This window comes from Lynx rufus, unplaced genomic scaffold (assembly GCF_022079265.1).
Source record: "Lynx rufus isolate CCGP_SWC_20201006 ecotype Redwood Valley unplaced genomic scaffold, mLynRuf1.p SCAF_13, whole genome shotgun sequence".
Classification (NCBI taxonomy): domain Eukaryota; kingdom Metazoa; phylum Chordata; class Mammalia; order Carnivora; family Felidae; genus Lynx; species Lynx rufus.
Window position 1 is genome coordinate 52,331,043 of NW_025814827.1, and position 12,607 is coordinate 52,343,649.

Consider the following 12,607-nt stretch of genomic DNA (forward strand, 5'->3'; position numbering starts at 1 on the left):
GCCTAGTTTTAAAAGTTAATTAAATTAAAATTTTATGGGGGTTTTGAATTTTAGTTTCAGTTCATTTGTTTCTAATACTTCTTAAATAAGTATATATATTTTAAAAACATAAAATCATTTTTTAGAAACAGTTAAAGCCTACAACTAAAAGAGACCTTAAATTAACTTCTATCTTCTTTCTAAACCTGAAAAAGATCTAATGACAGCAGGGAAAAAAAATGTATTTACTTTAAATTAAAGCAACATTATCTAACATTTTGGAAAGAAACCTTCAGCAGATGAGTCAGTTCATGAATAACATACATTAAATAAGTAATCTAATATTAAACTACTTCATTTCATTAAAAAAAAGACCTAAATCCCAAAATTCTAATGTCATGGTGTCTGTATTACAATAGTCGTCATGCGAGTATTTCATACTACACATGCATAAATTATATAGGCAAGTGATGTTAGAGCTGAACACAGCCCCTGCCCAGCACTAAATTATTTAAATACAAAAAGTTCACTGAATAATCTGAAACTTCTTATAGAACAGTTTTCATTCACATGCATAACAAATTAGCATAATGTTATAAAAGAAAATTGTGTAACAGATAAAGTCCCCAAAACACATTTATTAGCTTCCACAATAAATTAAACCATTTAAAAGAGTTTTACTGAAAAAAACTTATACCCATTTCCACTACACTCGCTATTTTATAAACTAATCTATCTGTTCCACAGAAAAGAATATGACAGAATGCCTATATGGTTTTAGTCTTTGCTATTCACTTTGTCCTTGACATAGTCAAAAAAGTTTCCCCAAAATAAGTTTCAAGTGTCTTCATTTAATACTCAAAGGTCTGAAGATGTCGTTCATGTGGCTGTTCTTAAAGTTTGATTCACAAAATGGAAATGAACGATTTCTTTGAGAGGTGCTGTAGCTAAATTTACACGTTTATAGTACAGTGGTTGGACACAATACAGTGAAAAATACTATGAGGTACCAAATGTTCCTCACTCACTGACCAAACAAACCTTTCTTGTGGCCTTCTGCTACAGAAGTCAAGAAAATATTACCCAAGAGAGATTTTTCTGCTGCATCCTGGTTTGCTGTTGGATTAAGGCCAGAAAGCAGTAACAATGGAAAGGTCTTTTGAATTTACTAAATTTAAGGATTCCCAAACTAAAAGATGTAACCTAGATACGAGCTGATTACAGCTGTAACATCCTACTTAAAAAAATAAGGAAATTTATACTTTCTCCCTTCTGAACAAATTTTTATTACTTTTAATTCCAAGGCCAATACTCCTTACAATTTGGTAAACTTTTTAAAGCTTAAAAAAACAAAAACAAAAAACCCTTCCTTGAAATCTTTCCTTCATCCTCAATAACATATTTTAAATGATTTTGCATTTAATAACACATCCTAAATTATATTCAAATAAATTTTAATTATACAACAAAATTTAAAGTTAGTTGCCCAGTACACAAAAAAAAAAAAAAAAAACACAGAGTTGAAGAATTTTTTTTCTCAAAGATCGGTATACAAAAATTATAATAGAATCTGCACTTACTCTTCACCCCTTTCTTCCCCTTTCGTTCCTTCTTGTACTGTTCCTTCAGTTTACTTATTAGCCCCTGGTCTACATCCCAAACCTCAGTAGGTGGGGAGAGGTCATCTTTATCTACATGCAGCATATTATTAAAAGAAAAAAAATCAGCAGTTGGCAATGCAAGCTGTTGGCAGTTAACTGTTATAGCTTTACATAATCATAATAAAAATGTACTAACAGCATATACCCAAAATACTTTAAAGGTGCAGTTTCAGTTTTGGTATTCACAGCTCAAACTCTAAAAGCCCATCTCACAAGTTTCTATACAGTTAATACTAACAGTTAAATGGTGCTTCATTTCTATGAATCACAAATTTGAAGGTTATTATTCTTTCAATGACTAATATTCAACAGACATATTAGAAAACTAACATTATACAAAATAGATCACTGCATCTTTATAAAAATGTTAATAAAAATTATTCAGCCAGCATCATAAAAGCAAATGAATGAATTACATGCGAACTATTCATAAGAGTGCAAGCTGGAAAGGTCAGTGCCATTTTATTGATGAAAATACTCATGCACCTTCTGTCACACTGATTCTGCATGCACGGGATAACTATACTAATGGAGAGGCATTCTAGTCCAATATAATACATACATATAGTTCCAAAATACAATGTCTCAAATAATACATACAAAGCATTCAGAGAAGCCCACCTTGGCCCCCACCCCACCCAAATAGTTCCACATCTCATTACCTTCTTCCATTGGTCTACAACTAAGATTAGCAAAAAAAAACAAAAAAACAAAACTCAAATTCCACTGAAGAATTTTTTTAGGGCTGATTTTTTTTAGGGTAAGATAAAAGCAGTGACAAGAATGGAAAAGTGAAAACATACATAGCTGTACATCTGCTAAAGATGAAACTTCAGCTATTTTAGCTGAATCACAAATCTGTATTTATTTTAAGTAGATACTTGTGCCTGCAAAAATTTTACTCTATGGTAATCTAGAAGAAAAACAGCATTAAAAAGAAGCAGAATAAACATAAGTCTATTAGAATTCCTTTTAAGTATTATGGGCTTTTCCTTCATGTGTTTAGTTCTAAAACAGCCACGTTATTAGGAAGTTTAACACTCTGTAAAAGAGTAACAACCAGGAATTTATATAAGCATGTCACTAAATAAAAATTATACCAAAACATATAGGCTAAGTCAATCAAGACTGACAAAATAGTAAGATTTTAGGGAAAAAACACTTGTTACATTTTTGGTAACTCATTATTTTAGCTCACAAGTCTTATGAACTGACTGGGCCTCACTGACTTAATCCATATTCAGTGGACATTAAATAGCCTTTTTCCTTCCCTTTTATAGATTGCTATATCTAGTAAGTAAAAGAAACTCTATTTGAATGACACATACAAATTCAATTACTTACTGTACCTTGGGCCTTTCCTACTATCATTATTATCACTTTCTCCCTTATGGATATACCTATAATCTTAGGTAGTCAGTATATAAAAAGATTAATCCAAAACTTTAAGTTAATTTGCCAACTTGAATTACTCAAAAGTAGGTTGCTCGAGACTGAAATTTACACGTAAGATTATTTGTCAAATCTGCAAATTTTAATACTGTTTGTAATAATGTAGTAATAATGATTTAAACAGAAAATTCACTTTTCGTGTACTCTAATCATGAAGTTAACAGAAAACTGTGTTGTATGAGAAATCCTTCTGTGCACTTACTGAAGACTCCAAAAAAAAAAAAAAAAAAGTGATGTGAAGAATTAATCATTTGCACTCATCTTAATGAAGCAATTAATTACTTTTAAAAATGACCACTTAAAGTAAGCCAAATGGACACATTTTAAACCTACAGAAGCAAACAAAAAAAATCTTAAGTCGTAAGTAATTCCACAGGATCTAAAATTTTAGTAAGATAGCCAGTTTTTCAAAGACCTCTGTAGAAAAAATAAAGCTGTGAGTAACTGTAATTAAAGTAGCAAAGGGTACTGGAGTAAAAAAGCAAAAGAAAATAAACCGGTAAGCCTAAGGAAAAAAACAAGTATTACTTGCAAGATAACCTAAAGTCTAGAAAACAAAGGTTAACTCAAGGCAGTGCAACGAACAGGTTGGTGAATGCATATGTGCTCAGAAAACATCCTGAAACTTGCCTGGTAAGTAACAGCTGATTTGATATTGCTTTTAAGAAATAGTTAAGAGCAAAAAGGAAGAGGCAGCATAATCTTCTACATATTAATTCTGTTTTTTAAAAATCTAGGGGGGAAAAATACCAAGAAATGAGGTTGAATCAGTTACGGGAACTTTTTTGTTTAAAAGGAAACACAAATATGCACACACAAAAAAATGACCCATAACAACTCAAAACCACAAAAACATAAAATTCTTCTATGATAATGCTAACTATCAAAGCAGAGGAATTATATAAATCTACTTAATGTAACATAAAAATATAACCAACTTTATGCATATATTCAATACTTTAATTATCTATTATATTTAAATATAAACATTCAGATACTAATTATTTTTTTTTAGTCTATACATTTCCACAAATCACAGTTTCAAGTTGGAGGAAAAAAAAACCAAACATGCTCAAAATGCCGAGTCTCCATGAGAGAAACAGCAAATTTAGAAAGCCCACTAACATTTTTGATCAGCATAAAAACTAAAAACTACCAAAATTAAACTCAGACTACAAATGTAGGTAAGAGAAAAAAACAGGATTTAAAAGCTCTCTTAAAAGCAGCAGTTTTACATGATAAAAGGTTTCAAAATTTGATATATCTGAGCAGATTTCTGACATACAAAATAACATATTATCCACTGTGGGTATGTACTGGGTTATGTTTCATTAGGATACATTACTTATTAAAAACAAACCAAAAAAATACTAAAAAATTGCCTTTACCCAATAATTTAAATCTCAAAACCACCACCTTCCCATTTAAGTAAATTCAAATTTAAGCAAATGAGTTAAATAAACGTTATATCTGTATATCCATCCTCTTTGTTTTAGAAAAACTGAATATAAAACCTGTTGAGTAGAAAAGATAAATTCAGAAACACTGCAAAGATCCTTTGACAGTTTTCATTTGTCAAGGAAAGAAATTGCCTAAACCATTTTGTTCTTTTCCTTCTAAAGAACTTAAAATGCTTTAAAGATGTTTCAGTCTCATCTGGAAGGAAGAAACTTTCAGTTACTTCCATTTACACAGAGATTCAGGTCACTCAAATATTAATAGTAAAAGTAAATAACATTTTATAGTTATCATTCACTATTTAGGCCTGCTCTCAAACTGCAAAAGTCTTTGGAAAGAAGGACCATCAACTGTAAACAATATGGTACTTCATTATTAAAGAAATAATGCCATTTTATACAAATTAAATTCCCCAAATTTTTGTATGTTTTTGACTAATAAACTTCCAGCAATTTTAGGTGAAGAAAGCAGGAATGATGATGTGCCAAGATTTAGCTACACAGATCTTCGAAAACTGATTGTTATCTTTAATGAAAATAATCTAAATATTCCTCAGTAAAACCCCAATTAAATAATGGAAGATACTGACAAAATATTATGAAGCTATTAAAACTGCTGTTGCAGAAGAACAATTTATTAAGTGAAAAGTGTGGGTTATAAATCAGCACTCAGCAAAATCCTTTGTTAAATAAAGATAAATATGCATATATAAATGTTAACCATGATTCTCTCTACATAGTGGCATTATAGGTAATTTTTAATTTCTTCTTCATGTGTCTGTGGGTTCTAAACCTGAAATACACATGTTATAAAATAATTATATATATATATAATTTAAATGTATTTATATAATTATTAAATAACCTGCGAAAAAACCCCAGTACTTTAGAAACTACTAGAAAAAAAAAAAATAGGTATCTCCAACACTTGAATGGGTTGCACAAAGAAGCTTAACAAAAACTTTAATACTTTTACCATGTCTCCTGAGCAAGGCTAATTCTTAAGAAAAGTAAGCTAGAATATAGCCATTTTCAAGTAAGTACAGAAATGTATAATCAAAGACTATAAAGTAATTCTGAAGTTTTTTCTTATTTTCAACTAATGTGCCTCTTCTCTTTCCACTTAGAAGAAGAGGTAAGTGAAGGTCTGAAACAATGCTTGAGAATTATAAACAGTAAGAAAGCTGGCAACAAAATCCAGATTTTTAAGCGCTTCAAATTGTTATCTGGATAGTTAACAATTATCTTACCTATGAAATTTTATTTCTTCTATTAGCAATATTGGTTCAATATATAAATACAACATTTTTAATAACGTGTTTCCCATCACCAAAGTAGTTTTTAAGTATTTAGTGCTAATTCCTCCTGCAAATAGCTAAGCAACTTTGGTGTTTGACTGAAATATGCGTTAATGTACACAGTAACCTTTTCTGATAAAGCTCTGTAAACACAATGTGTGTTCTACCTGCCAGATAACATGCTTGTATTAAAAGCTGATTAAATGAACAACATATTGGACCTCAGGTTATTATCTTAATATAATTTTTACACTTTTATTTTACTTTCTAATGAGGTTTTCTACCCTGTATAAATAGAAAACTTTTCTTTCAGTTTTGTCTGAATTATTATTAGCATTACATATCATTCCCAAAGGCTAGGCCCTAATATATGCATACTAAATATTGTATGTAATAAAGTTTAATACCTTCACTAAACCTTGTTCAACATAAAGCTATAATTAAGGATTAGTAGCTTTATTACTTTCTAGTAATAAGTCAGATAATATTATATAGGCATAACAAAAAGAGTTAAGTCTTCTTTAAACCTAGATACATTGCCAAATTAAATAATGGGAATGTTTAAAAGTATATACATGCATGGTTTTTTTTAATCTGCTAAAAAGAAAGGAACTGAATTTATTTCACCTTTAAATCAATAAGCTTCAAAAATCAAAATTTACCAAAAAGTATATATTAAACATAATTTTGTCACCAAACCTAAATAAATTGGTGCAGAACACCCTGAAGTTATTCACTACCACTTCTCCTTGCTCTTGCTTAACCGCTACCATACATTCAAATACTCACATTCCACATATAATATTTAATAGCAATATATCTTTAAGGGCTAGATATTATCCCACCCCCATATTTTTTTTTATCAACTTACCCCATTCTGTGCCATCCCCTGAACTCCGTGCTTCTCCAGCTCCTTCACCATCTTCAGCAGTCACTAAAAAATCAAATTCTTTCAGTGCTTCCTCAGTATCAGGATCATCAGTTAGGTCAGCAGCTAAACCTTCATTACCTATCTGTAAATGGAACATAAGCCAAAAATTATTTTTATCCTAGATTTTAAAGGGGTCCTTTATATGTTTTTAACACCATTAACTTTATTTTTTTAATATAATTTATTGTCAAATTGGCTAACATACAGTATGTACAGTGTGCTCTTGGTTTTGGGGGTAGATTCCCGTGATTCATCGCTTCCATACAACACCCAGTGCTCATTCCAACAAGTGCCCTCCTCAATGCCCATCACCCATTCCCCTCCCCACCCATCAACCCTCAGTTTGTTCTCTGTATTTAAGAGTCTCTTATGGTTTGCCTCCCTCCCTCCCTGTTTGTAACTACTTTCCCCCCTTTCCTTCCCCCCCATGGTCTTGTTAAGTTTCTCAAATTCCACATATGAGTAACACCATTAACTTTATATTTATACTCCCATTTTTAAATTACTTAAATACACAAAATTTTAGTTTTTGCATGTAGTTCAACAATCACAGATTGTACCCTATATAAATGGTTAACAGCACCATGTGAAGATTACTGTTAAGATGTGATGCAAGTAATGTGGTAGTACAAAATCGTTAAAATACTAAGCAAGAATATTTAAATTCTTTAATTATAAGATTCACAATTACCCTATTTATAGACCCATGCAATCACTTATATTCTGATACACTGTGTTGAACTGATTTCACTCACTGAGAAGTGCCTACGGATTCTATTATTCACAGGGATATGGCATAGCTAAGAAGGATATTAACTGATCTTAGGTCAATAGCTGTGATAATAACAGTGCTATGCATCCCAGCGGGAAAAAAACAAAACGAGAAAAGGGAAAGGATCAAAATCTCTATTCACCCGTGTTACACACATGAAATGTGACAGAAACACTGAGAACTGCAATTACAGCATGGCAACTTTTTTTGAGGAAAGCTGGCATTTTCCCCACATTACTTAATATCCCAAGGAACCAAAACTTAACCTATCCACTTTTTTTTTTTTTTTTAACATACTTGAAGTATTCTCGGGGTGACTGGGTGGCTCAGTCAATTAAGTGTCTGACTCTTGACTTAGGCTCAGGTCTCACAGTTCAGATAGAGCCCTGTGCTGGGCTCTCTAAGTGTGAAGCCTGCTTGGGATTCTCTCTCTCTCCCTCTGCCCCTTCCCTGCTCATGCTCTCTCCCTCTCTCAAAAATAAATAAGCATTAAAAAAAATATATACTACTATGATAATTCAAAAATGGATCGTCTGATTTGCTTATATTTATAGTTAAACCACATCACTGATCAAATAGATAATCCAGTTTCCTAGGTTATGAGCAAAAGTAAATTTTTATTAATCCTTACCAAAAAACAAGAATGTGAACACACATATTTACAATCCATAGTTTACTCCCTCATCCAGAGTGGGAGTATCCCCACTGTAACTTGAGTTAATTTATCATGTGTTTTACTGCACATGAAGAGTCAGACTTCAGCAGTGACTGTTAACTGTAGCAGCAGTGGAGAGAGGGTTCCTGGTTATTTTTTTTTAAGTTTCAAACCACCAACTAGTTCTATAAAAACAGACCCTTTATGGCTAGTTAGTGAATGATACACCAAATAATAATTTCTACTAAATGTGGGTAATAGTAACAGCTGACTATATATAAAACTTTCATGTGATATGATAAAATAAAAAATGATCAATCACTCTAATGTAACTTAAGACATCTTGAAAATTTCTATTCCAAATAGAATAGATTTTTTTTTTCAAGGGGAGCAACATGTTCTTTTATTGATGCAAGTACATCCAGTCACACCAACAACTGACATCCTGTGTTATGGTACAGCTTTGTACTCAGAGTTCATCTCAAAATACCAAAACGTCGTAAGGTGTGTATCAAATTGGGAAAATAAAGTAGCAAACATAGACACTGTATCAGGTGGGTACCAGGACTGATGACCCAGTGGAGTGCACACTGACATAAAAGCTCCTTAATGTTGTATTCCAAATATATATTCTCAAGTTTTTAGCCTTTCTGTATCTCAAATACATAAAGTAATATGTACTACCAAGATACAATATGTACTATCTAGAACATCTGAAAAGTGCAAAAACACTGTGACAATACAGTGTAAATAATCTTGTTCCACCCAGGGCTGAGGGCGACATCCATATCGGATTGGGGAGCCACTCCTTCCTGAGGCCTCACCTCCACATCTCCAGGCTCTCCTAGGAAGCTTTGGGAATTAGCAACTAACTGACCCATCCTCACTTGGGCATCTCGGCTGCAGGCTCCTGGGAAACCAGGCATACGGAGAGAAACAAGGGTGAGTAGTTCTGAATCTGCTTGTGCAGAATGAAAGCCCTGCTGTGAGGGAGAGAGAATCAGAGCAGATGGCCCACCTCTGGCTTTTGAGGGATCAGGACTTGCCCTCCCACAGCCACAGTGTGTGTATTAGCTAATAAAAATTAAAAAATGAGTTCCTACTTTGTGTTTATTCATCCGATGTTTATCTTTTCCTTCTGGGATGCCTTCAATCATGTCATTTTCCTCTTCTTCATCACTGTCATCAGCATTTTCTAAAAAATTGAATGTCTCAAGAACATCACCAGAGGGCCTGTCAAAGGGGAAAAAGATGAATCCAGATATTCCAGTGGTTAATTCTAACATTTCTTTCTGGTTCCTATTTTAAAACAGTACTTGAAAGTAGTATAGAGGGGCCCCTGGGTGGCTCAGTCAGTTAAGTGTCCAACTTTGGCTCAGATCATGATCTTACAATTCGTGAGCTTGAGCCCCAGGTTGGGCTATGCACTGACAGCTTGGACCCTGGAGCCTGCTTCAGGTTCTGTGTCTCCCTCTCTCTCTCTCTCTGCCCCTCCCCTGCTTGTGCTCTTTCTCATAAATTTAAAAAAAAATAAAAGGAAGGAAAGTAGTATAAAGATTCAAATGATAACCTACTTATAATGTAACGCCTAAGTACTCTACCCAAGAAAAGATTGTTTTCTGGCTCAAGTAAAAGTGATTAAGTTTTTCCAATGTTTACTGTCCAAAATATTTTTGAGTAATTACTGTATCAAAATAAAATCACATAGTGATAGACACTCAAATGTGCTATTATTTCTCAAAATAAAGCCATCACAAGCAAGCAACTTAAACTTAGCATTTCTTTTTTTCTTTTTCTTTTTTTAAGTAAGCTCCATGCCCAACATGGGGTTTGAACTCACAACCCTAAGAGTCACATGCTCTACTGACTGAGCCAGCCAGGTGCCCCTAAACTTAGCATTTCTTAAAGTTTTACAACCTCTTGTAGCTTGGCCCAAATATTTGAAGACTAAAACCTGCCCAGATTTAAAGTTATGGGGTAAATCAGACATAGATATTCCAATCCATTTCACAGATATTCTTACCTAGAAAACAGGATTTTTAATATACTAAAGAAATACTTTCAAGTCTTTCAGAACCATTTGTGTACTAGGTAATAGTGATAATTTATTTTTATCTACCTACAAACTCATTTTTTAAGCTATAATCTGAGTTCCTCTTCTATTTACAAAAGAAGTTTTTAAAAAGCTTTTTAAATGTCTAACAACACAGCAAGAGAATGGTGGAAATTTCAGCTCAACACAGCCTCTCACAATAAAAGTCTCTGTTCTTCCATTAACTACATGACTGAATCTGGCCAAGTCACTTAAACCTTTTAGCCTCAGTTTCTTTACCTGTAAACTGTTTGGGTTGAACTAGATGATCTTTGGGTACCAAAAAGAATAATCTAAAATTTGGAGTTTTTTTCCCCCCTCCCTGATTGTTTCTAAGGATACAATATAATTCAGACTATTTTTTAATAGCCCTTTAACATGGCATAGATTTTAACAGGTCTACTATACTCTGCCTGTTCCAGCACATTGTTTAAGGGCCTGCATAAAAACCGAATATAGTTGAGAGATGGTTTGTCCAAATACAAATTAGTAAAGACAAACAAAAAACTACCACAATAACAGAACATATACTTTTCAGCTCAACATTTACTATAACTCTTAACATTTGGGGATTAAATGAAAGGCAAAATGATAGTTGACAAAATTGGTACATTAATAGCAGAAAAACAGAAAATAGTATATTGAAGACCTGAGAATTCTGTTTTGAACTTTGACAAAAAAGTAGTGCTGTCCCTTGGAGAGAAATTTCTGTCTCTAAAGTGAAACTCGTGTTTTAGGTTTTTAGAATTGTTTTTGATCACAGCAATATATGTGCATGGCTTTATAAGACAAATAGAACACAATCCATAAAAGGAAAATGATGAATCCAACTTCCCAAAATTAAAAACTTTGTTCTTTGAAAGACACTGTTAAGAGAATTTAAAAAGAAGCCTATAGATTGAGAGAAAATATTTGCAAGTCACATATCTGATGAAGGACCTGTGTCCAGAACATATAAAGAACACTTAAATGTTAACAGTAACAAATAAAACAATAAAAATGGGAAAATTACTCAAATAGACACTGTATCAAAAAGATACGTGAAAAGCATAAACTGATACTCAACATCATTAGTCTTTAGGAAAATGAAAATTACATCTACAAGGTCTGAGACTTTACTACTTGCATGCTAGTATGCTGTTTATTTTGAGATGTTTCTTTCTGGCATTCATGATGGTGGCCTTTGCTTTTTTGTTTTTCTTTGAGAGAGAGAGCGTGAGCAGGGGAGAGGGGCAGAGGGAGACAGGGACAGAGAGAAAGAGAATTGTAAGCACGCTCCATGCTGAGCATAGGGCCTGACACAGGGCTCAATCCCACAACCCTGGGATCATGACCTGAGCCAAATCAAGAGTGGATCGCTCACCCAACTTTGTATGGATCTTTTTTAAAATTAATTTTATAATGTAATTGGGAAGAATCCTTTCCGTCTGGAAACACCCTTGGAAATACATGCTGTAACTATATTCCAGCAAATTTTCTTTTATTACTATTTTAATAATCTGTAAGATAATTTTACCTGTTCTTTCTGAAATTCCTAGTCAGATGTTGGCCCTGCTGGAGTGATCTATGAATTTTCCTACCTTTTCAGTTCCATTTCCTCTCTTCCCTTTTTTATTTTTGGGGGTGGGAGGTGATTCTTCAATCTTATCTTCCAAGTTTTACATAGAAATTATTTCTATGACACCTTTTAATTTCTATTAGCTTTAAGATGAACCTTTTAAAAACACATCCCACCTGGGTGCCTACATGACTCAGTTAGTTAAGCGCCTGACTCTTGATTTCAGCTCAGATTATGATCTCGCGGTTTGTGGGTTTGGGCCCTGCATCGGACCCTGTGTTGGCAGTGTAGAGCCTGCATGAGATTCTCTCCCCCTCTCTCTCTGTCCTTCACCCACCTCATGTGCTCTCTTGCTCTCAAAATAAGTAAATAGAATAGAATAGAATAGAATAGAATAGAATAGAATAGAATAGAATAACATCCTATTTGTTTTGTAGATGTATTATCTTCTCTCAGTCTTTTTAGAAAAGTAATTATGGTTTTGAAACTCTTCTACTCTCTGTTTTCTGAGTTTCTTTTTTTGTTTGTTTCCTTTGGTCTCTAATTACTGTATTAAAGTCTTTCCTAAATGTTCACATTTAAAAGTGAAGCACCAAAAGGCTAGCTGTATGAACTGTGTACATGGGCATGGCTTCCCAAGCAGCTGGCTTCACTTTTGCATGATAGGACAGAGGCTCACCATTTCATTGGCAGATCCCAATTGTTAGGATCATTAGGACTATTAATGTAATAAATTTCAACATCTCCCTGGG

At 33.1% G+C, this 12,607-nt stretch overlaps 1 protein-coding gene across 9 annotated transcripts in view; it reads right to left on the minus strand.

Annotated features, from left to right (window-relative positions):
• STRN3 (striatin 3) overlaps nucleotides 1–12,607 on the minus strand; it is a 106,464-nt gene that overhangs the window by 33,680 nt on the left and 60,177 nt on the right. For 8 of the 9 annotated variants that reach the window (XR_006961321.1, XM_047075570.1, XM_047075569.1 and 5 more), the window contains exons 6-8: nucleotides 9,309–9,438; nucleotides 6,719–6,860; nucleotides 1,560–1,670 (exon numbers count right to left, since the gene is read on the minus strand). Coding sequence is in view for 8 of the 9 variants with exons in the window: in XM_047075570.1 (XP_046931526.1) it covers nucleotides 1,560–1,670; nucleotides 6,719–6,860; nucleotides 9,309–9,438 (383 nt within the window). In the remaining variant the exon portion in view is untranslated. The remainder of the gene's footprint in view (nucleotides 1–1,559; nucleotides 1,671–6,718; nucleotides 6,861–9,308; nucleotides 9,439–12,607) is intronic. The other variant, XM_047075571.1, reaches the window with a different exon arrangement.